This window comes from Amblyomma mixtum, chromosome 1 (assembly GCF_055824585.1).
Source record: "Amblyomma mixtum isolate Tamu chromosome 1, ASM5582458v1, whole genome shotgun sequence".
Lineage (NCBI taxonomy): Eukaryota > Metazoa > Arthropoda > Arachnida > Ixodida > Ixodidae > Amblyomma > Amblyomma mixtum.
Window position 1 is genome coordinate 17,729,603 of NC_143012.1, and position 25,919 is coordinate 17,755,521.

General features: G+C 45.1%; 1 protein-coding gene across 1 annotated transcript; it reads left to right on the forward strand.

Moving 5' to 3' along the window:
• The first annotated feature begins 9,729 nt into the window (after positions 1-9,729).
• On the forward strand, positions 9,730-24,598 carry LOC149365602 (uncharacterized). The gene is made up of 5 exons (XM_089544455.1): positions 9,730-9,903; positions 11,276-11,425; positions 13,577-13,915; positions 15,882-16,083; positions 24,476-24,598. The coding sequence occupies exons 1-5, from the start codon at positions 9,761-9,763 to the stop codon at positions 24,596-24,598; spliced, it is 957 nt and encodes a 318-aa protein (XP_089400581.1). The 5' UTR covers positions 9,730-9,760.
• Positions 24,599-25,919: the final 1,321 nt, after the last annotated feature.

A 25,919-nucleotide genomic window follows, 5' to 3' on the forward strand; every position in this document is an offset into this window, starting at 1 on the left:
TCGTGACCACAGCCGCCTACGTCCCCAGCGCTCAATGCGATCGTTTGTAGACCACGTTGATTCAAAGTCTGTAGGTGTTGTAGGCCGTAGCAAAAGACAAGCTGCAAGACGGCAACAGCTTTCCCAGAGTTCAGCAGCGGAGCGTAAACACTTCACGTATAATATTATGGTTCCCTTGAGGTTATGAGGTTGCGGTGCTCTTGCTCCGTACGTAGATGGTCATCATGGAAAGCTGCGACTTTCACTTCCAGGTCTCTTCGGGTGCTGTCCAGGTAGCCTGAACAGCGACGTCATTCTCGAGTAACACGCCGAGTAATTACACGATCGAGGTGTGCTTCGGCTTTGAGTTGAGCGTTTTCACCCCTGGTCTTTTAGAGCGCTTCCTGTTAAGACTATGCTTGCCGGTCTATGCGTAGTAGTCGGGGTAATTAACATCAAGCGTCCCTATAAACGCCGGCCGACGAGGAAGAGCCAGTGCGAGGTGAAGCGGAGCTGAAGGCACTTCGCATGTACAGATGGTGACTCCACCGTTGTATGCGCCTATGTATGTTCCCTTCCATGTCCTGTCCATGTCTGCGCAAACATTCCCGCCAACTACCACACGTATTAAGGAGAAGTGGGTCTGCCTTTACACAAAGGGGTGCCAATGAATCGGGGAGAGCTGATGTTTCACTGCCAGTCCCGTATAGTTTCTATTTGTTTCTATTTGTTCTATTTCTATTCATTTCAAACTTTATTTTCACTCTGTTGCCTATTTTTACACTATTTTGCCGTCCACAGCTGTTTTCCCGTCCACTCACTTCATCGTCCGCGCTATTTCGACGTTTTTCCGAAATTCTGGCTTTAATTAATTAACCAATCATCATAGCGACATAATTTTTTTCACAGCATCCTCACATCATCCTCTTTCGATTACAACCACACGTTTGATGCTACCTCTTCCAAGAACGTCACAACTGCTGCGGACACGTTTTGCGGACTCGTTTTCGTGACACGACCCCGCCGACATAACCTAAAAATGCTTTCCCATTAAAATAGGCCTAAGCAGAGCAAGCGTCATCCTGCTGACATAAGCGGTGGCGGCAGGAGCAATGGGTCGAGCAATTTTGAGGTTTCCTGAGGAAACTCGCCTGCATTCCTCCTCCTAGCTTTCTCGCACATCCCTATCTACCGTACCATATCCCTATATCTTTATCCCATCCATTAGAAAGGGACGTAAAGTGGCGCAGTCGACTAGTAAAAGCTTTATGCGGTTTCTAGCACTGTGTCCCGAAACACCACAGTTTGTGCCCTGTACTGTTGGAGTGGCGTATAAGGTTCCACTCAGCTGTGGGTCTGTGTACATAGGCCAGACAGGGCGCTGTCTCAATGAGAGGCTCAGAGAGCATGCCAATTCCTTGGGCTCAAATGGAGGCTCGAACCTGTCATTGCATTGCTTTAAATGCAAACACTACATAGACAGGAATAAGAAGAAGAAACAGCAGTGCCGCCGTCTCCTCCGTTCTACGGTGGTTATCGGGAGAGCTTCCGATAGGGTGGCCCGGGAAATTGTGGAGGCCCTCGAGATATCTTGTACGGCAGGCTGCGTGAGTAAGGCATCGGTAGCCCTTCTCAAAAAAGAACTTGATTTTTTTCGCGACCGATAACCCGCTTTCGTGTTCCTACTTTCTTGGCATTTCCGCTGAGTCTGAATTGTCTTGTGCCTATAACTGATGCTATATTTGCTGTACCAATGGGCTCCCACACGTGTTGCACTGGCTATCGTAAGCTTGCGCCTTTTCTGCTTTTTAAGGCGATATATCGTTTACGAAAATACAGTTTCAAGTTTGCGCTCGTGTGTGTGTACGTGTTTTGCCCTCCGCCTTGTGTCATTCTGCGCAAAGTTTTCTTTAATATGTCGCTATAAGTAAAAGCCCACCACCGCTCGTCCACGCAGTTTGGCGCAGTTGCTGGCTCTCATCGCTGGCATCACCCCGAGTTCTGACGAAGGAGTGAAGATGCAGCGCTTGTACGAAGCCGTAATACGTGCCATTGCTGGTGCACTGCAGAATCCCGGTGGCCCGAACGCTGACGACACACCGCGGATTGTTATTAAAGTGAGTTGCGATGTTTCTGCTACAGGCGTCAATCTGCTTGCAGTTGGCTGTCGCGCGTTAATTTTAAACATTTTTTTTTTTAGGAAATTACTGCCTCTTTAGGTTGGAGGAGCCTCTGGATACTAGCATACTGGATACTAACATGAACAAAGAATGCCGCCAGTTAGAACAAACTACCGAAGACAAGCCTTATCTTTTCAATTAACGAATACTTTGAACAGAACAGATGTGATGCAGATAGACTTTAATAAAGGTGCACAATTTTTTAAGAAATACTGTAAAAAGTTTCTTGTGAACAGCTGTACTAAATTCTCATTACTCTAACTATTCCGGAAGTGTAACCTTTGTTTCATTTCATTTCATTTTTTTTATTTTCTCACAACAGAGAAAAAAGGAGCAGGAGCTAAAGGCTCATAGCCTGACAAAGGCTCCTGCCCCAGGTAGCACAATTCGGCATTTCAGTGCACACTTGATAAAAAGAAAAGATAAACAGGGAAACAGCTCTCAATTACAAAAAAAACACATTTGAACATATAAATATTTCAACACATAAAAGTGAACATATATATACGGGATTAGACAACACTTAGTAGAATTTAATGGAAAAAAGAAACGCTAAATGCATATCTCGGCACTCTGCAAAACTCATGTAATTGCAAACACACACACACACACACAGATTACAGACACATAGCACACCGTACTCTAATAATATATATACACCTTGATTACACCGAAAATTAATGAATGCAACAATGTCTTATTGAAGAAAAGAAATGGATTTTTTTAACAAATACGATTTGACATATTTCTTAAACTCCGGTTTTTCGAATTTAATTTCTTCTCCTATGTAATTCAGCAAATAAGGAACTTGGAAATGTAAGATCTGTCTGCCATAATTGGTCCTAGTGAGCGGTATTCTTCTTGTGTGTTTACGTAAGGTGTATTTTGGTTCTTGGAGGTTTGCTTCAGAGAGGTACAATTTATTGTTTTTTATGTATTGTAATAACTTGAAATAATATATTTGCGCAGCTGGAAGCATTTCATGTTTAATAAATAGCTTGTCTGTTGGAAGATCAGATGGTTTTCCTTGATAATTTTCAAATATTCGCAACACCTTTTTTTTGGAGGATCGTTAGTTTGTTATAGTTATGAGCTGTAGTAGTACCCCACACTAGACTACAATATGATAACTTGGAGAGGAAAAGAGAGGAATACAATGTTTTCTTCAACCACAGAGGAATGAGCTTACCAATTTTATACATACAGCCCATGGTTTTTCCTAACTCTGCAGCTAATTTATTCACATGCGTGTTCCAGGACATATCGTTTTGAAACCATACGCCTAAGAACTTTTGAACTGTCACCTCATGCAGTCGCGTGTTACGAAATAATATTACAATATTTTCAAAAGACTGTTTATTTATAGGTTTAAATATCACATATTTGGTTTTACTTACATTTAACTGTAACTTATTTGTGTCCAACCATTAAGAAAGGTTTTCTAAGTAATCATTTACTGTTTTTTCTAAGTGAGGCAGTGACGCATTTGAAAAGAATAGGTTTGTGTCATCTGCATACATGACTATTCGAGGTGAAGAAGGCATTAATGGAAGATCATTTATGTACATATTAAATAACAAAGGCCCTAGTATCGATCCTTGAGGAATGCCATTTAAAATTACTGATCGTGGCGAGGACAGTTTGTTGAAAGACACATATTGATACCGTTTGGTCAAGTAGCTCTCTAAGAGTTTGTGCGCATTCCCCCGTATTCCATACCTCTGCAGTTTACATAAAAGAATGTCATGATTAACGGAGTCGAATGCTTTACGAAGATCTAGAAATAAGCCTATTGTGTATAAACGATTTTCGATGTTCTTATTATTTCTTGCTTGACGTTGAGTAGTGCGAGTTCACATGATTTGTTCTTCTGGAAACCGTACTGAGCATCGCTCATTATACTGTATTTATCTATGAAGCTTATTAATCTTAAATTTATTATAGTTTCGAACACTTTTGAAAAAATTGGGAGGACAGATATGGGCCTGAAGTTATTTACTGAGCTATCATTCCCACCTTTATGAATAGGACATACTCTAGCTATCTTAAGGCTTTCGGGAAATATTCCCGTCTCAAGCATACAATTGATAATGTGAGTTAAAACTGGTGAAATAATGTCGGATACATGTTTGATGGGGACAGCTTTTATATCATCAAAACCAGAGGCAGAATCATTCTTTAGTTTATCAATAATTTTGCTGACTTCATGAGGAGAGGTAGGGGACAATATAAGCGAGTTTACCACGCTTTCACTTGGCGGGACAGTAGAAAGAGTATGCTGATGGAGGCTGCAAACATAATTTCCACAACTGATAAAATGTTCATTCAGCGCTACCAATGAATCTTTAACATTCAGACTATGGTCATTTTGAGTAACACTCAATGTGTGTTCCTGCCCGTTTTTACCAGTTAAGTTTCTCACTTCATGCCAAATTTTCCTGGGATCATTAAAAATACGCGTAAATAGTTCCTCATAGTAGTTAAGTTTGGCCGTTTTTATTTCCATATTAACCTTATTGCGAAATTTCTTGTACCGAACAAGTTCACTCGCATCGCGACTCTTTATAAATGAAAGAAACATTTTATTCCTCTCTTGTATTTTCTTGTACAGTGTGACATTTATCCATGGTTTCCTTACTTTTTTATGCTGGCTAGCCGTTGTTTGCACAGGGAAAGCTCTTTCGTAGCACGTAATAAAATAACTAAAAAAATTTATTGTAAGCATCATTTGGGTTTGTCTCATTTATTACCGATACCCAATTGTCATTTTCAACAAGGATGCGAAAATGTTCCAGTGAACTTGAATTTATGCGGCGGTAATAAACACCCCTTCTACTTATGCTATTATGGTGCGGTATGAAGAAAAAAATTGGTAAATGGTCACTAATGTCTACAGACATAACGCCGGCTGACGAGTTTGGGGGATGTACATTTGTGATACACAAGTCTATCAGAGTGGAACTATGCTGGGTGTTACGTGTGGGTATAGTGATAGCGTTTGAACATGCGTAAGAGTTTATTAAGAGGTTAAGCTGCCTTGAACACGTGTCGTCGATCAACATATCTATATTCATGTCACCTAGAATTGCAAACGCTTTGCCGGAGTTATTCAGATACGTCAACAGGTCCTCAAGAAAAGAAAAGAACTGGATTTTGCTCCCGCATGGCGGTCTGTACAACACTGCGGCTAAGGTACGGTTTAAGCGAAGTAGGAGGCATTATACATTCTGATATATCAGGGAAAATTCAGGGATGACTTCGTGTTTTATAGTCTTTCTTACATATGTTGCCACGCCGCCACCACGGTTGATGGCTCTGTTTCTTACGTGGCATACATAGTCTTTAACCTGCATGGGACTATCGCGTTCGGTTAGCCATGTCTCCGAGAAGAACAATATGTCAAACCGAGATCTAGTGTGTACAATTAAATCATGTATGCAGTCTTGTTTGTTTCTCATACTACGAGCGTTTATGTGTATCATAGAAAGAGACCTATTAAAGTCTGAGTAAGTCTGATTAAATGTTCTGTAATCATAATAGCAACACTTAAAGTTGTTTACAGAGTCCATTTTTCTTAGTCATCCATGCCGCTCGTGTTCAAGTCATCTAACCTGTCATTTGATCTAGGTCTGCAGTACAGGCAATGTGGACAATAGTCGACGTGTCATCTTGTCGAGCTAGCACTTTTCCTCCGGCTGTCCACACATACTTCCATCCTATGTCCTTCTTTTTCTTAGCAGCCCCTAACAGTTGTTTTGCCTTCCTTGTCAGATGTTCGTTTACATAGATATCTCCTGTTTCATCAAACCCAAGTGTTTTTGCGTCAATTTTTGTTTTCCGTGCTTTGGCGAGAAAGGCATTCCTCTTGGTGCGTTGCACAAAGCGGACAATCAGGTTTGTCTCGTTATGTCTAGAAGTAGGGACTTTGTGGCAGACATCAATATCCTTTTCATCGATTTCTTCTTTCAGAAGTTCACCAATTTTCTTTACTGTTTTCACTGGTTCCGCATCAAAAGGAATACCTTTGATTTCCAAATTATTTGACCGCTGATAGCGCTCAAGTTCCTCAATTTTTTCTGTCAGTTGAGCATTTTCAGCTTTAAGAGCCCTGTTTTCTTTTAAGACTTGCTGGATTTCTTGTCTTAGGTTCTTAATCTCTGCAATGTCTTGTTTCAATGTCTTGATTTCATCCAATGCTTCTTTTATCTCTTCAAGTTCCTCAAACAGCTCAGTGCGAAGATCTTCAACAGCCTTTTTAGCCATGGCTAATACACTTCACGCGGCATGCACAGCGCTTACAAGCATGAAATTTCACTTTCTTTCGGCAGCAGTGCACAAAGAGATAAACAAACAGAAATACGATATTGATTTCCCTTACCTTCAAAAGCAGATTCGTTTAGTTGCGTTCTCGAGGTGCACTGCTGCCGAAATGCGGGTAGCGCTCGCCGTCCAGCCGTTTATGTAGCCCACAGAATCTCTGGAAACGCCCCCCACGTGGTCGCGTTGGTATCAGCTGTATCAGCAGGTCAACGAATTGCAGAAACCGAAATGACGACGTCGTCTTGCGGCCGCTGCCTCGCTCCTTTCCTTCAGCTGGTTTATTTCGTCGCCGTGGCCTGGCCCAGGATTCCAGAGATGGCTGCAAAAGCAGATTCGTTTAGTTGCGTTCTCGAGGTGCACTGCTGCCGAAATGCCTATCTATCTTATATTCCTCTTGTCATATCTTACCAACTGTAATATGATCTATTGTCTTCGCTTGGCGACGACTCTCATGGTTGCGTCTACTGGGTAGAAAGTGCTAATGTGTAAATCATGTATTGGTTTAATGCTTTATTCAGTATACTCCCGATGTGCCACTCAATTACTGTTTTTTTTTTGTATCGCCAATCTGTTGTATAGAAAATGAAATTGTCTCTAATGCCGTGTGATTCTGAATAGCCACCTTTTGTTTTCCCACTGACTGATCCTAGGACGACTGCTTGACCGAACTTTGTAATGCTAGTTTTGTACATTGTGCAAGGGGGCCGGGGCCCTTGTCAGGCGCTCCGTCGCCTTCAGCCTCGGCCCCCTCTTGGACTGTGTCTGAGGAAACAATAAAGAAAGAACATTGCAAGCCGTAAGCCTTTCTACATGGGCGGTAACTGTGGAAGTGAGCCCCTGCTAGTCTTCTCGTTGTATGGGCTGTCGATGCCTTCGTGCTCGAGGAGGTAAAGTAAGAGGATAATACATACCGTGATCCCTAACGACAGACTTTATTGTACTCGTTGCGCCTTTGTATATTTCGCATTTCGCTTCGTTAAAGCGCTGGTCTAAAGTAGAATTGCACCTGTTTTCTTCTCTGCACATCTGTCCGCATGTCTGTCACCGTTACGAAAAACGTTTGGGACCTAGCAATGGATGTGACAGTGGGAGTATAACTGAGGGGATGGTGGAATCTCCGACTGCGACCACCAAAAAAAAACTGAGTGTCTTGCAAGGTCAGTGCGCACTTTTACCGTGTAAATACGCCGCAGATACCCTGCCAACGCGTACGATGCACTGGTGCCTCACACGAACATGACTGCATTTCAAAATGTTAGAGCCTGTCAGGTGCACCTCACAAAGCCAACCGCGAAAAAAAAAATGGAGATGAGGACAGATGGAACACAGTCTTCACCATTGCTTCCAATAGCAGCTCTGCAAAATTCGAGGGACATTGGCCAGTAGAGTATAACCGAAAATCATTAACTCTTCACCTCACAAGATGTCTCGCAAAGGCGTTACACTCTTTAGATTTCAGCTTAAATTTAATTACGTTGCCGTCTTAACGACCATTCTGTATGCTTTATATACCTATCGTTACCCCACTCCATTGTCCTTAACGTAATTACCGCGTGAACTAATAGGTAAAGTTGCGCTGGCATCCGGCTACTGCACCCGAGTTCACATGATCGAGTCCCTGCAGCGACGCTCGTATTTTGAAAGAGCAGAAATACAAAAACGCGCGTGTAAACAGTGGCGTCACTTCATGTTCAAGGACATCAGGCGGTCAAAACTAATCCGGGGCCCTCCACTACAGGAGTTTCCCCCGTCTTTCTTTCACTCCCGCGACGCGCTGCTCCGTGGCTAGAGCTCTCGGCTACTCAGAGCAAGTAAAAATGATTGGTTGTCAGGGAATTAAAGGCGCGGTACTGTCTTGAACAAGTAAATGGCAGCGCAAGGAGACGAGTACTAGACGAGACAACAAGGACGGCGTTGAACTTCCAAGTCGTCTTGTCTCGTCTAGTCCTCGTCTCCTTGCGCTGCCATTTATTTGTTTATTTATTTATTTATTCACAATACCTTACACGGCCCAGAAGGGCATTGAGTAAGGGGGGCAAAGAACGACAAATGTACAAAAGAAACTAATTAATACAACATGAGATACAAGAGATTAAGTAAAAAGAAACTAATGTACAAAGCAAAACTTAAAGGCGAAATTATACATAGGATACAAGGTACTTATTAGTAGCATGAATGCCGGACATACGGCCAAAACAAAACGTAATGGCAACGAAGGAACGAAAGTGCACTGCGACAAAGAAAATAAAAGATAGGAGAAAAAGCGATGTCATGTGAGGTAACTACGTAGCTGATCCTGGAATGGTTGATGGTTGACGATGGATGCGATATTGTCAGGAAGATGATTCCAAAGAGCGATAGCACGTGGAAGTGCAGATGAATTAAAAGGTTCAAGACATGTACCAACACGCCCAATTTTCCGCGCCTTATTTCTCGGCGGACACCTCTACCGCGCAGTAAGCGAAGGGAGAACGGTGAGAGGGAAATAACGAAGAGACAGCCAGGCGCCGCAGTGGAGAGCTCCGGAATACTTTCAACTACCTAGGGATCTTTAACGCACGCTGGCATTGCACAGCTCGCCGGCGCCTTTTGCGTTTCGCCTACATCGAAACGCGGCTGTCGCGGCCGGGTTCGGATTTGCACACGGCTACTGGGGTTGCGTTTCGCAGGAGGAGAAATGCGAAAGGTGTCCTTGTGCTGTGCGATGAAGTGTGTGTTAAAGATCTCCAGGTGGCCAAAATTATTCCGGTGGTTCTGGCGCCTTCCACTACAGCACTTTTCTCTCCTCCTTACATTTCCACGTTATTCCCTCCTCTAAATGTTCGGTTGAGCTGTCCTCCAAGAAGTGAGTTAGTTACTGAGCTACTCATTTTCTAAAGAAGGATGGATAGCTGGGCGAGTTTGTAATAATACATCGTGGGAGGGAACAGCGCGAAACAAGACGACAGACGAAGCAAGAGGACACAAAGACAGCGCTCGTCATTGTGTCCTCTTGCTTCGTCTGTCGTCTTGTTTCGCGCTGTTCCCTCCCACGATGTATCATTTTCTAAAAAACAGTTTTCCTCAAAGCGCTTTTCAGGTGTCCACTGAATCACAATTAATCTGCCTTGCTTTTCTTTATAAGAGATTTTCATATTGCCTGAGCGCCACTGTCTTGCCGAACTCCTCACACTCACACGTCTGATCGTGACCAGGTGAAAGACTTCGCGTTCTCTGGGGTGAGCGCCACCGCTTTCGCCGACGCGGTCGAAGCGAAGACACCTTACACGAAGGACACGAGCATGTTCGACAATCCCGTGCTCAAGACCGTCCTGGAAGCCGTGTGGCGCGACGTGGACAAAACCGAACTTTTCCTATGGACCAGCTGGTACGTGCTGGAAACGCTCGGCCCTGTCGCCGATGTGGTGATCATCAAGCTAATGGGGTAAATACTCTTCCTTGTTTAAGCGCAGCCGCACTTACTGACGACAGTGTTTTGCGCGCTCTACCGTACTCAACTAAGTGGTCTGCTAGAGTTTATTAAAATGCATGAATCGCGCCTCCGAAACAACACGAGACGTACACGGAGAGGACAAGTGCTTCTCTCATGTCTTCTCTGCGGCGCGCTACATGCATTCGTAATAAGCATTATGAACAAACTAGCCCAACACCATTCGTTACTGTGGGTGGTTAACGAGTAACTGTCGTCTGTTCTCGATGAATAGCACGCCACGGTCTATTGCGCTAAGAGATCGTCCTTCCGGCCCCGTGTGGCCCAGGTGGGAGAGTGAGCTTAGCCGCGGCTCGTATTCCCATATAACAACGAGGTTGCTCAAAACATCAGGTGCCTAAATAAGCGAAAGTGCGTTGTACGCTCTAAAATGTGTTACCTTCACCTCGTATGAGAAAAGTATGTGTGCACTGGAATCGAACCACACAATTTAACGTATCCAGTGTCACAGCGAAAGGCACCATTGGGAAACTATATCCGTCAGACATTCCCGTCGCGCATCAAGGCTGCCATAACCGACGCCCTCGTTAAGCACGCAAAAGAAGGGAATTGAGGGGCTCGGTATGCATATGAAAGAAGCCAACAGCCACACAAACCAAGAAGCATTATGGGATGTCTTTTTTGTTTAACTTCGTAAAATAATTTGTGGCTTTCATCAGTGGGAAATTAATAAAAGCAGGAGAAAAAATAGTCACAGAAACAAACAAGTACACCGTGAAAACTGCCCAACGTGGCAAGTGGTATAGTTCAGTTAAAAATCGGTCGCGAGATACTGCTCGAGGAAAAGCAACCTGGGTAATACAAGCCCCCTCGTTGGCAGAACCTGCCATCGCAGGGCAGTGGCGCATCGCTTAACCGGTGCTCCACTGCGCCATAAACAGTATGAGGACTCCCGGGGATCTTTGAATGTAATATAGAGAATAACCAACTCCGCATATATGGAATTTACCCATTTTCCCAGTGGCCACTGAAACTCCCTTGGACGTCCTGGGGACGTTTGAAACGTCCTGTAGACGTCCATTTGAGTTTCAGTGCCCATTGGGTATCCTATCTGAACAACCCTTGTCCGTGAACAATGGATCCGAACATATTAAAGTCGAAGTGCTAGCGCAGCTAATTCGCACTTGGTCTAACTAAGGAAATCGGTCATCAACATAGCTTGTAAAAGCATCGTTTTTAATTAAAGCATCGTTTATGTCAGCTAGACGGAGGTAAGCTATTGGCACAAGCCAAGCTCACTTCGTTCTCAGTGGTCCTTTAATACTTCCTTCGTTAACTGCCCCCGCTTTGTACCTTTGTTGTGAAGCACTGCGTTCCACTCCCTCTGCGTGGAAATGGTGTCCCACGTGATGGGAGCGGCACTGGCCTCAATGATTCGCCTTTCCGAAGTCACGGACAAGGCCCGGGCCCAAGTGGCAGCCATGACCAACTCTGCTGCCAGTTGCTTGAAACGAAAGTAAGTATATAAGTCACCTATGCTTTATCTAACTACCTCAACTATCTGCGAGGCTCCGGATCGATTCCGGCTTCGGCAAACGCCTTTAGAAGCAGACCAAAGGCAGAAGCGCACATGCTGTGATGTTTCGGTTCATGTACATAAGATCACTTGGTGTAAATTACTTGACGAAAGGGAATAATTAACGGTTTATGGATTCACCGGGTATAACCTCCCAAAAGGTCTCAAGCTATGGTGACGCTGTAGTGGAGGGCTCCGGACCGGACCATTTCAACCACCTTGGAGTTCTTCACGGTGCTCTGACATCGCACAGTACACGGGACTCAAGCATTTCGCCTCCTTCGATTACTTGACGAACGGAAATAATTAACGGTTTATGGTTTCACCGGGTTTAGCCTACCAAAGCGTCTCAAGCTATGGGCACGCCGTAGTGGAGGGCTCCGGACAATTTCAACCACCGGGGTGTTCTGACATTGCACTGTAGATGAGCCTCTAGCATTTCCCCTCCATCGAAATCAACCGCCGCGGCCGGAATCGAACCCGCGTCTTTCTAGTCAGCAGCCGTGCACCATAACCGCGGCGGCTCGAAGGAAAATAGTCTGAGATAGAGATCGAACCTCTCAAGGCAGTGATATACCTAGAACGGCTTGGCACAGTAAAAACAAAAATTGACACAATTCAACTAGACATTATTGCGTGAATGCGTGAAGTTGGCAGCACTAGTTAACAGGATACTGGTATGCGGAAACAAAATTATTTCGGCGCGATCCACCAAGTCTCTCGCCTGAAATTCCTGCAAATAGCGGGGTACCGCATGCTTCAACCTCTGTTGTTTATACCAGGCGAATTTTTCCCAAGGCAACTCGTATAAAATTTTGTTCCCAAGCACTTGCCATTCCTGAATGCCCTCATATACTTCTAGCAAAGCTGCTAACGCAGGACAAAAGGAAAATGCAACGCATTCATAGCGACCAAGCGTTCGTGACAAGTCGCAAAGACCTATTTGTTTTCGTAACTACTTCCTATCATCTTATCGCGTTTTTCCATGATGTATATTTTTTTTCACTATTTTTGCTTAAGGTCGTCTTAACTCCCAGGGTATATCACAGACATATAGATACACTTTGTGTTCGTATCATGTCCAAGAAACCAAGAGAAAAACTCTCAGCGTCGAGCGTTGAGTAATATTATGCTTAAGCTCATAGCATGTCATGAAGGCCATGAAGTTGACGGTGTTTTCTGACTTTTACTTCGCCGTCTAAGGATCTTTGAATGTGCGCCGTTTTTGTATTGCGCTCATATGCGCCCTATGCATTCTATTCTTTGGACCATCAGGCAGTTCACTTGTACATGCACTTAGTGTTATGTGGTGCTCACTATGTACGGCAGTGTACATAAGTTGTAGACGTTTCATAACCGACAAACAAATTTTGAACTTATTTTGCTTTTTTGAACTGATTTGCTGCATGTGCTGTCATTAAGGGTTAGAATTTTAAACCAGCTCACCTTACAGCACCGCTTTAGGGGTGCCATCTTCGCTGACCACCTCCATGAACTGATTGCAATTTAAGGCGAAAGCCTTTAATGCCTCATCGTTGTCGACAGAAGGTTGTCAGCAGAGGTGTCATGCTTTTCGAGTCAGACCAGAAAAAAAAAATGTGTGGCACGATAAGACTCGAACCACCATCCTTCCGTTCGGCAGAAGAGTGTGCTAATGGCTAGGCTACTTCCTGCCAACGCATATGTAGTTCTCCTTGTCTAGGACGCTGGAGAGTGTGTGCAGAAAGGCGTCGAATCAGACGGATGCCTCCCAAATGCCCTCCAGTGTCTCCAGCATTTAAGATTCACCAACAATTGTGTACTTAATTAGCATCTTAACCTCACATCAGTGACACAAGCAGCAGCAACACTGCGCTAAAGGCTTTCGCCTCACCGCACCTTAGGTCAACAAAGTGCCCCCCTGAATTTTTTTAAGAATGGATATAGCCGGATGAGTTTGTACTGGTTCTCTATAGGTTCCATTTCTGCGCTCTATTTTCTTTCATGATCGAGGTTCGCAGGTCGAAAACATAGCTAGGCTCCCATCAGTGAAACTTTGGAACCTTATCGTAATTAACACCCGCGCCATTCTCTTGCTGTACTTCAATGCAGGCAGTGGACGTCATCGGTGCCCACACCTCCGCGACTGGTCGTAGGCTTTCCTTCATACGCCACTACCCCAGAACGCCTGGACGCCTACTACGAAACGTTCCAGATGTCCAAGAACTCTTTCCTCGGGAATTGGCTTGCAGCCGCTGAAGCGCGACGGCAACGTCTGTCCCCGGATGATGACCACTTGGACGCGCTCGACACGGAAGTCTACGTAGACACCGACGGAACAGTGCTGGTGCCGGCAGCCCTGTTCATGGTACCGTTCTTCTTGCCGGATGGCCCGGTGGCGGCGAACGTCGGAGGACTCGGGCACCTCATCGCCGAGGCTCTCGCTGAGAGGTGAAGTGGGGGTGGCTGGGGCAATTACACTTGTCGTACACTTTTAGATATGTCTCGCAGTGTGCGCTGGTCGCGTGCGGGCTCTACTACGGAATCAGTTAGTGAGGGGCGAAATTGTTTACCCATTTGTCGGGCGTGGCGAAGTACCCCATAATGGAGTATACGCCAAGCCCCTCAATTAGCTCCTGAGAGGAGAGGCTGGCCAGCTCCGGAAGGACAATGACTACCTTTGACTAATAGGCCCTCACAGTTATCCAAATGATGCCATTTAATTACAACTAGGTGAAATTCACTCAAATGACTCAGTCACTGTCTTTCGAGCACCAAATTTCGCTGGTCTAAGCAATATTCGACGCTTTGTCCTACGCGCATGTCCATTTCGTATGGGTTGCGTCAAAAGCAAAATGGATGTTGTCCTGTGCTCTAAAAGTAAGTGCTGGAGTCTGGGCCGTTCGGAATTGGACTCACTATGATTTTGTGTAGAGGTGTGGCATGGAAACCGTCCTACATGGCAATATTCAGTCCGGTGATATTCTAAATGTGTAATGCAAATGCACTGTGATCTCTCAATCGTTTCTGTTCGCCTTTTACACTGCTTTGTTTGATAGCAGTGAAGTATAAACTTTGTGTATCATTTCTACGCATTCCGGTTTGAGCACTGCACAAGCTGCATTGTTCCAACGGTCATATTTCTTTATGCATAACAACTAGCTATGCGGATGTTCGGGATTCTTTTGCGTATTCCGTTCCAATGACGTCAGCCAAAAAACTGTTTGGCTTTCGTATATTCTCAGTTGGAGTGAAGAACAAAATGGTGATATAGTCGCGCGCTGTGATCTGAAGACAGGATTCCGGCCCTCATCTCGAAACCGAGAACACAACTGTAGTCAGACGGGGGCGCAACAGTGGACTTCGAGCGACTTTTTCTTCGTCGGGACCAGGTTGTTCACGAGCTTCGATGCACGCATGTTATATACATTGACCGCCAAACGCCAGTGTAGCATGGTGATTAGCGCGTTAGGGCAGGGGTACCTGCGCAGAGATCCTGTCTTCCGCAACAGGGCTTTAAGTGGACTACATGGACTCCCTCAGAACGCAAGCTGGCGCTCCAGTGTCGCACTCCGTCGGGAGTTACCTCATAGTTGAAATCAGCAACCGAGCGCACGACTCGGTAGGGCCAATTATCTGCGCAGAAACCTTTCGCTCAGTTTTCGTTGGCAGACGGGAATCCACACCTAGACACGATCGCCGGCAGTATATCGACGTAGTGGCGGCGAAGGTTGCGGCGCTGTACGTCGGAACGTTGCCTGCTAGCGATGCGTACGCGAACAAGTTGCCAGGCCTCATCCGCGCTTTTCAGGACCTGGGCGCAGAGATATCACGGTCGTCGTGAAGCAGCATGGCATCAAGCATACTGTGCGGTGTCAGTGCACGGTGACGAACCCAAGATGGTCAAAATTTCCAAAGCTGTTCATAACGGCGTTCCCCACAGCCTGAGTCACTTTGGAACGTTAAGCCCCAATAAACCACACCAAACCTTCTTGTACACATTATCTCTAGAAGGAAGTCCGGGTTTGCTCAAGTAGCTATCAATATTAACGCGGCAAAATTGCATGGGACACTGAGTTCCTGTGTAGTATCACCCTGTCCATTGTTCGAATAGCGAATCTACATATTAAGGAGGTGCAAACGCATTGAAAGAATCTGCTCGGAGAAGTACAGTCCGTTATTCAACTCATTCAAGTAAACGGGGTACAAGAACTGTTATCTCTGCAAGCGTCCGAAAAGCGAGTTTCCATATAAACGAGGCGCAAATGAAGTGATAAGTCTAGTCTCCAGAAACATTGTCCACAATTTTAGTCGTCCATACTAGCCGGGTACAACTGTTTACCGCTGTTGCTCTAAATGTTGCACGTGCAGCTATCAACTCTGAACCACTGCTGCGCCTGCTTTGAATTTGGTCCAGATATATCACGGGATCGAGCACAGTACCAGCCGAGTGCCAGGCGTTGACGAAGAATAAACAGGGTGTCGACATCCAAACCCTGCTGGCGTTCTCCTGCGTCGGACCCATACTGTCTAACATGAACAGTAGCAATGAACGCCGGCTACCGAAGTTGGCCGGACTTAAGCCAGAGAAGATGGCGTACGCTGTGGGGTGCATCAAGGTGAGAATATAATTAGAGAATGGTTTAAATAGTATTCAGCCGGTAACTAAAAAATTTCCTGCAATATACAAATCAAAGAGAAGGGCTGTGTCCAAGAGTTTAATTACGGAAGACCATTTCACTTATTCCAGGTTGCGCGCAAAATATTTGCTGAAGTAGCTACTGACACAACGCCAGTGACGTTAGTGTCAGGTCAGCCAAGAGGACCGGCTGATTTTCGGAAATGCTACTTGGCGTAAGGCGCGGTTCATGCCTCCAAGCAGTTTATCGAAAAAGTTGTAGAATATAACAAGTCCGTATATTCACACTATCAATCAGGTGATAGAGAATTGAGCAGAATACAACTGTCCCCTATATATAGCGTTCATTGATTACGAGAAAGCGTTTGACTCGGTGGAAACGTCAGCTGTCACGCAGGCATTGCTAAATCAGGGTGTAGAAGAGTGTTATGTGAAAATATTGGAACATATCTATAACGACTGCACAGCTACCATAGTCCTCCATAAAGTCCGCAATTAAATTCCAATAAAGAGTGATGGGAGGCAGGGAGACGCGGTCTCGCCAATGCTATTCATCGCCTGTTTACAGGAGGTATTCTGAGGCCTGAATCGGGAACAGTTGGGGATAAGAGTTAATGAAGAATACCGAAGTAATCTGCGATTCACTAACGACATTGCTTTGGTAAGTCACTCAGGATATGAAGTGCAAAACGTGATCAATGAGTTAGACAGGCAGAGCAGAACGATGGGTCTAAAATGCATGCATGGAAAAGAAATGTGCTTTGGAAGAGCATGTAATGCGAAGGAAAGATAACCGCTGTTCCTTAAAGGTAACGGAGCTCAGCGTAGCAGGGGGCGGCAGAAAGTTAGGCGGACGGATGAGATTAAGAAGGTTGCGAGGATAGGGTGGCCAAAACTGGCAAAATACAGCGTTAATTGGAGAGACATGGGAGAGGCCTCTGCCCTGCAGTGGACGTAGTCATGCTGATGGTGATGATGATGAGGATGTACAATGTGACTGTTTCTTTTTATTTAACCTAGCTAAATATCGCCGAGATGGCATATAGCCAACATCGCCGTCAGAACAAATGAGCGAATCCCAGTACACCACACAGTTAGAAATAAGGCGTTTCGAATAAAATCACAGCCAAGTGCATGGCCAGTTCGAGTCCCTATGCATGAGCGAAGTTCGGCGAACCAATCTAAGGTTCACTTGGACGCCACGCGTGTCAAGGAACTGCCACGCGCTGCGGTGACCATTTCCCTTGCGAATACTGGGTTCTCAGTTTATTATTTCGATAATTCGCAACAGTTTAGCAATGGAGGTAAAAAGGTACGAAGGGAGAGATGGCCTGAAGGCTCCAAGGACCCGATATACAATTTACAAGCACTGCACAAAACGTGAGACTTCTGCTCTCCGAGCACCATAATCCATGAGCGGCTCAACCGCCACATTTCTTATATTCTATTTTGGGTCTAATGATACTGTAAGTGTTAATAAAAGAATAATATAGAACTTTAGCCAGTAACTGTTAACATAATCTGGGCGTTCTGATGTGGAAGGGGGGTGGGGAAGGGGGCGCTGTGTCTCGCAGCTTTTTTTCGCGCATTTTAGGCTGGAAGGTGCAGAAGTTGAGCCAGAGAGAGGGTTCCTCGTCAGTCTTTGAACACTGGTTGCGTTTACCAAGTCTGAAAGATTAAATTCTGGGGAAAAGAATTATTCTCGCTGCTGAACTGCCGGCTTATGAAGGGCGGGCTTGTTTTAAGAACGGAAAAAAACTTGTGGGCGCACCAGAAGCAAGTATAAAGTTCGCGAACAAAGCAAAAAAGATATACTTCACCTCAAAAGTACAGTACCCACGCAATCTTTTCTTTGTAACTTTGTGCTACGAAAGAAATTCTTTCGGGTTAAGAAATTGTTCGTAGCAGAGTGGGCATGCGGGTGAGTTAATCTGGCTTTCACATTGCGGAAACCGCGAAAACAAAGACAAGGCAAGATAATCAGCGTTGTCCTATGTCCTCTGCCTTGGTTGTTCGTTTTTTTTTTTCTTCGCCTGTTCTGTAATACCCAACTCAAAAACAGTGACCTACGGTGCCGCTCTAAAGCTATGCAAGTTTGTTAGAAATAGGCAAAGCCAAGCTTTACACGACATGAACAGGTCCTTCACTATCACCTTCATTATCATACGGATTCCCTATGTCAGTGCTCATTAGACGCCTTGCCAGAGAAAAAAAAAATGACCGTAGATAGGTCAAATACGAATTAGGTGCGCGATAGTAACTCGGGTAAACTCGGAGGTTTGTCGCACCAATTGCAGCCAAGGGGAGGAGAGTGAAAGAAGTGAAGATGAAGGCAGGGGAGGAGGACAAAGTGGATGCGGAGGATAAAGTCGCCGAAGGAACGTGCAGTGCATCAAACGGTACGTTGTGGATGAAACCGGTCCTTCGACAGATTCAGAAGCCCAACGATGTGCATGGTGAGCTGAGCAGCAACGCAAGAAAATGACGTCAACCTGAGCCAACCAATCCATTGTATATAGCGAGAAGCCAAACCGAATCAGAGCGGCGACAGTATCTCCTTACTGATCGGGAAGCGGAAAGAGATAATAGCGAGAAACGCGAAGAAAGAGGAAGAAGAAGCGAATGAGAACTCGGCCATGCCCGTGAAAAACGACGTTTGACGTGGGTCGAACGCTGCTGCTTCTGGACTGTGCTGCTGGACTCTGCTTCTCCTGGTGGTTCCGGATTGCTCTTCACTGGTGAGGCCGTTCTACGTTGGGGGGTTTTTGGCCAAGGCTTAGGCTAAGGTTAGGTTAATGTGAACCTGAGGGGGCGTTTCGCTGTGAGATGTCTTTGACCTCCCCAGGTGGAGGGTCGGCAGCTTGGTTTGCCAGCTTGCCAGCCCAAAGCCTGCCGCTTGAGTGCTTCCAGAAAAATGGCATTGAGGCAATTCCTGTGGCTCTCGTCCCAATCGGTGAGGGGGCGATCAAAATGAAAACACCCAAAGTTATTCAACAGGAACTACGATCATTGACAGCCAACTATCTTCAGATCTCTGAAGTGCGCCCATTTGGCCGTAGAGGCATTGTCTGCAAATCGTCCGATATCGCTTGTGTGGCTGACTTGCTGCAGTGCAAAATTTTCAGTTCACTACCGGTAAAAGCATTCATTCCAGAGCAACTTGCATGCCTCAAGGGCATTTTACGCGGTGTGGACCCAGCATCTTCCCCGCAAGAAATTCTAGAAGAATTTCAGGATGCAGGTGTTGGAGTCCTTTCGGTATATCGGTGCAGTAGAGAAATAAACGGCTCGCGTGTTGCTACTGAATCGGTAATAACAACTTTTGCTGGCACTTCCTGCCCTACTGAACTAAAAATCTGGCCTATTGTATACCGTGTAGACACTCTGCACACCACGCCCACTTCAATGCACCAACTGTTGGCGGTTCGGAGTCAGAGACCCGCTGCCGTTTGTGTGGCGAAGGTCATGCTGCGGATAACTGCACCTCAGAACAGCCTCATTGTTGCCTCTGCAGCAATAACCACCCAGCAGATGATGCCGACTGCGCAAAACGCAGTGAGGAGCGCAGCTTGTTAGACATTATCAAAGAGAAGCGGTGCTCAAGAGCCGATGCTTACGCTCTTCTTAACAGGAAGAAGGATTCATACGCTAGTCGTGTGCGCGCTTCTGTTGGGGATATTGAGTCCAACTTGACTGCCTCCATTGTCTCCACTGTAGAAAATGCTCTTAACAATGTTGTTGAGCGTATGCTAAACACATTTTCTGAGGCGTTGGCTCAGTTTATTGCAGTTCAATCTGTGTCACCATCTCCATCCGTTCTGGCAGCGAAGCCTGCGTCTGTTTCAGCTTCTGCCGCTACTGCTAGCAGCTCAGCATCACCTCCTGATGCTTCCCAGGTCCCACCTGCACAACAGATGTTGAAATGTCGTGTTCTACGCAGAAGCGTCGTGCTTCCTCGTCTCCATCTAAATCTAGTTCTCATCAGATGAAAGCTAGAAAAGGACCACCAAAACTTCTTCCCAATGTTGATATCCTCAAAGAGGCGGTGTCTGCCTCTTCAATTGGTCAGTAATCATGGCAGGTATCAAAGTGTTACAATGGAATTGCCGCTCCATACTCTCTTCTCTTCCAGATCTAGAACTACTTATTCGGAAACACAACCCTGATATCCTGCTTTTACAAGAAACGTGGTTATCACCCTATAAATCATTTTCAATGAAAAACTTTCGAGTTTTCAGATTAGATCGAAATGCTGGTAGGGGAGGCGGATTGGTAATCATGCTTTCTCAACACACATGTCATCAGGCATCTATCTCTAACAAAATTCTTCTCCCTGACTGTGAGCTTTTAGCGCTCAAAATTTCATTTCCGCAGTGTGCTGATATTACAATTGCTAATACCTACTTTCCTTTAGGTGTACAGAGGACAGACTGCTTAGACAGCTTGGTGGCTGGCGCAAGTAGTGTAGTTATTGCGGGAGATTTTAATTCCCACCACAGTGAATGGGGAAGTCGCACTGATTCCTGCGGCCAGCTTCTCTGGTCGTGGCGGTCTGCAAATGCTGTACGCTGCTGTAATTCAAGAGATATAACATTTATGCGAGGCGGTGCTCGCTCAGCCATTGACTTAACATTATCGGCAGGCAGGCTTGAGGTGACTGACTGGTTGACAGAAGATTCGGGTACTTCTAGTGACCACTTTCCTATAACTTTCACTATCCGGTTATCTCCGCACAAAAATAGTTGTGTAAACCATAAATTTGTCAACCACAATATTTATAAAAGTTTGATGTCCGCCTCACTTGCCTCTATAGTCAGTACTAGCCGGGATGACAGAGCTCAGCAGGCGGTTTCATTTTTGCAAAGTGCAGTAGACCATGCAATATTCACTGTGCCCGCAGCAGTCTCTAATAAACAGCCGTCTCCCTGGTGGACACAAGAATGTGAGAAGGCCTATCGTTGCAGAAAAGCGGCCTGGAAGAGGCTATCCTGCAACCAGAGTCCAGCAAATTGGTTAAATTACAAATTTTTCTCTGCATCTTTCAAAAAAACAATTGCAAAAGCCAAGGAGGACTATAACCAAAATTTGAACACTTATCTTTCAAATCCTCGTAATCGGAAGGCCCTGTATAGATTTATGGAACATAACAAGAGTTCTCCAGTCCCTCACCTTACTTCTTCAACAGTGTTATCACCCCAACAGGCTCAGGAAACCCTGGATAGTATTGCTCAGGGACTAGCGGTACGTTTCCAGACTCAAAGAAATGTCCCTCTGCGCGCAATTACACCCTCTTCAGATTATACCGAGGTTGATGCGGCAGAGCTCCTCTCAGTCCTGGCAATGATGCACCCTGCAGCTCCCGGGCAAGATGGTGTCACTGTTGGTATGATTAAAATTTTAGCCCAGGATTTCACAAGAAACCTCTTAGATATTGTCAATACTTCATTGAACAATGCATGGATTCCAAGCATTTGGAAGGTAGCGAAAATTATTTTATTGAGGAAAGATGCTGGTAAAGGGTACGTTTTAGACAATATTCGGCCAATTGCACTAACTTCAAATTTAGTCAAATTAATTGAAAGGGTAGTGCACAGCCGTCTCACAAAACATGTTCAGGATGTTAATGGCCTTAGCCCTGCACCGAATGGCTTTCGTCGCGGATGCTCTATATGGACCGCGCATGTGGATCTTGAGAGTAGAATCCGGCTCTCGATACGCAGAAGAGAAGTTTCAGCTTTGGTGACTCTTGATGTAGCAAAGGCCTATGATAGTGTAGAACATACTATTTTACTTGACAGACTTGCGCAGTTACATCCTCCAACCTACATTTATGCATGGATATCTGAATTTCTAAAGGACAGATACTTTTACTGCGCAGAGGGTACCCTACGTTCTAATACTTACCATCAATCAAGAGGAGTGCCGCAAGGCTCGGTACTATCACCGCTGCTTTTTAATATTTTGGTCAGTGACATCCCCATCCGTCCTGATATAACAGTTTTTGTGTATGCAGATGACATAGCTTTTTTCGCCTCGGCCACGGATATCCATTCGCTTTACCAGATTATGCAGGGATATTTGGATGCTCTTGGAGTTTGGTTGGACCGTATTAAGTTATCCCTGAATGTTAACAAATGTGGCACACTGGTATTTCCTCCAGACACGCCTTTGTACATTTCATTAGCCCATCACTCTAATCTGATTCCACAAGTGGAATCTGTTACATATCTAGGTGTTACTTACCATCCAACCTTAGATTGGAGCCTTCATATCAAGAACAACGTGCGTAAAGGAGAACGCGCTCTAGGCCGGCTGACACGAATCGCCAATAAAAGGTTTGGGATGCGCCGCGACACATTATTATTACTCTACAAAGCTTATGTAAGACCTATACTTGAATTTGGTTGCGTTTTGTTTTCTGGTAGCGCAAACTACAAGGTCCAACCCTTAATCTTACTGGAAAGGCGTGCTCTACGTCTCTGCCTTGGTCTCCCAAAATCAGTTTCAAACGCCCTGCTTTATCTCGAAGCCAGTATGCCCGATTTAATTTCCCGCTTTCAAATACTCACGGTGCGAACTTTCCTCAGGTCGTTGGACCTGATGACTAATGTCAGTACTCCTATTTTTGTGTCTCAGCAGGCCTTATTTTTTTACCATCATTGGCCACGATATAAAATGCCACAAATTACCTTAACGCAGAAACTTTTAACCCCGATTGGTGTTGATCTCAGTTCCTTGCAGTGGGTTCACGACACGCCGGCAGCAGTGGAATTCCATTTTGACCACATCTTCCCATCTCATGCGAAACACATGCCCACAAACATTTTAAACGGCATTCTTTCTGGTCATATAGCGGAATTCCCCCATCATGTGGTGCTTTCTACTGATGCCTCCGTCAGCGGCCAAAAAGCTGCAGTTGGCATCTTTTCGCAGGATTTGGCATGGAGCTATTCGGTCCGCATCCCAGATTACATCCCCATATTCTTTGCGGAATTTTTGGCTCTTGGAATGGCCCTGCACAAAATTCCGTGTCATGTATCTCACGTTATCATCCTGGCTGATTGTTTGTCAGTTTTAGTCTCCCTTGAAACTTCCCAAAAAGATTTTTTGTGCCGCTTCCTGCGATTTTTTGTCCCGTCCACTTTAAAGGAGGTCCGTTTTGTCTGGGTTCCTGGTCATGCAGGCATTCATTCCAACGAGGTGGCTGATTATTTAGCAAGGTCAGCTCTTGACGGGCCAGTAACGCATCCCGTCCCGAATTTCAGTCTGCTGGCGATCTCCAGGTTTCAGCGGTTCCAACACATATCAGCCAGGTTACGCGATCCCCTACTAAATACTGCTGATTATCAGCATTTAGCGTATAAATGGAACGTCCGTTCGTGTAAAACCAGGCAGTGTGAGGTATCAATGACGCGACTGCGGTGCAGGATTCCCAGTTTAAATTTATACCTATGCACATGTGGGTGGTCTCCAACAAACCTATGTGACTCATGCGGGGTCGTTCAATCTGTGGACCATTTCCTGCTCTACTGTCCAAAGTTCGCACTTCAGAGAAAGATTTACCTGGAGGTCCCTCTCTACAGGTTAGGGCTCCCGTTATCTATGCCAGTGTTGTTATCGTTCGGAGCGAGCGCCAAAGGATTTGCTTTGAGTTCAATTTGTGGGAATCTACATGATTACATAATTGCAACTGGTAGGTTGATTTGCTAACTCCTTTAAAAGTCTCGGGGTTTTTTTTTTAATTATTATTATTCTCGCCAAAATGTTCTTTGTTATTTCACTTCAAATATTCTTCTGTCGTTTTTCATGAATACATTTTTCAAAATTCACGTTTAATCCTACGAAAATTTTCTTATGTATACCACTACACCTTGGCCAATCCCCCCACGTGGGTATGTGCCATTATAAAGAGGTGAAGAAGAAGAAGAAGAAGAAGAAGCCTACGGAGGAACGTGCTGTCGACAGGCGTGCATACAAGCACTTTCAAAGACTGCCTAACAGAGGATATGGCAACTTGAATCGCAAAGAGCTGTTACTGTAGCTCATCGCAAAGTTAGGCCGAGAGACGACTGCAAAGAACGGTTAGGTGCAACTCGAAACGTCAAGCTTCGAAGAGGCTAAAGAAATATAAACAAAGCCAAAGACGGGCAAAACTACTAGCGCACTTCCGTCGCATTTTGCTTAAGCAGGTAAATCTGGGTCTTTTTTTTTTTCTAATTCCATTTGCGCCTCTCGCACGGAAAAAGTCAGTACGCCTAAACGTCGATTCTTTCGTTGCTACAACGGTAGCAGCCCTACCCGAGAGTCATTAGAAGCAAAACTTGTTTCCGGTGAGTTCACAATAAGCAGCGTGTAATTGTGTAATCCCGCAGGATTGTTGGAGTGTGCGCGGTGGTCCGACCACCTGCTTCGCTTCGGCACAAGGGCTCAAGGACTTCGAGGAAGCCTTCGGCTGCAGTTCGGAGGGCCGACCACCTGCGTGCAACCTGGATTAGACGAGAAGCACGTGTTCTTTCAGCTCAAGCTATTGCGGCAAAATGTATAGACGGACAAGGAGGGATCATGAACCCCACGAATTTCAACGAGGAAATAATGTTCTCATCGCAAATCTACAGATTGTGTATGATTCGTAAATGCCACGGTATATCTCAGAAAACAAGTGTTTTGCCTCGCTTTAAGTTATGTCATGTTTTTGTCCTTTGTTGGTCCGGATTGTGTATGATTCGTAAATGCCACGGTATATCTCAGAAAACAAGTGTTTTGCCTCGCTTTAAGTTATGTCATGTTTTTGTCCCCTTTAAGATCATCGCGACGTTTGTTTAATTGCCGTAGTATTCAACGCATTCATGGTACAACCAATGCGTTCAATTCCTCGTTCCTGCCAGCTGCCATAGCCGAGTGGAATGTCCTTCCTGACAGTGTTGTGAATGAAGTTAATTCCCTAAAATTTAAACAGATGTTAATTGATTTATTCCCCAAATGATTCCTGTTGAAGGCCCTTTTTCTTTTTCTTTTCTTTTTTTTCTTTTTCTTGTGTTTACCTACTTACTCGCTTGTTTTTCTTTTGAAGTGTTCACAGCTGTATCTACATGTGTCTAAGTTTATGTTCCAACTTTGTTCTTTGTGACTTGATTACTGTTCGACCCCCCCCCCTTATGTAATGCCCCCTGGGGCCCTTAAGGGTAAATAAATGATGATGATTGGTCCCGATTGGTCGGGAGGGTCACGACGTAACGCTTTGAGCCGTGGAATGAAAATGATTGAAGTGTCGTGATGTAAATCTTGATTACGTGATCATAGCATGTTTCAAATGTCATTATGACAAGTAAAGATCTAAACTTAATTGCGCCTAAACATACGCAGAAATTTCGGACAAGCGCGTTTTTCAGGTTGTGTGATAATCTGGTAGACAAGAAAAGAGGCCGATCACTGTGAACCCACCTTCTTGACGTTGTTTGTGAATATACATGAAAAAAAAAATAGGTGTAACGGAATCTTTGTAGACGTGAGCTTGCCTGCGTCATTCCGAGCGCAGTATCTTGCATACTCTTATTGTTGAAACAACAAAGTTTAACCCACCAATTCAACAATGTTCCGCTGACTCGCCCAAACCTCAACCTTTTACGCATTTTCTCTTGTTCAATGCGGCATTCTTCCTGCGAACACGGTTCTAAGCCAGTGCGAAATGTTAATCGACAGTCGCAAAAAAAAATGTTTGTGGCTCAGCTTGGTTAAGCCGGGAAATCGCGAAAGCAATACCCATGGCTACGCCCTCGCTCACATGATAGTCGTGCTGTTGTGGTGCTTGTGTGAAAC

Bases quoted from the DNA above. Each gene is read 5' to 3' on its own strand.
- LOC149365602 (XM_089544455.1), top strand. From the start codon at position 9,761: ATGTTCGACAATCCCGTGCTCAAGACCGTCCTGGAAGCCGTGTGGCGC. The intron at 11,426-13,576 runs GTAAGTATATAA...ACTTCAATGCAG, and splicing joins GCCAGTTGCTTGAAACGAAA to GCAGTGGACGTCATCGGTGC. The intron at 13,916-15,881 runs GTGAAGTGGGGG...AATTTGGTCCAG, and splicing joins GCCGAGGCTCTCGCTGAGAG to ATATATCACGGGATCGAGCA.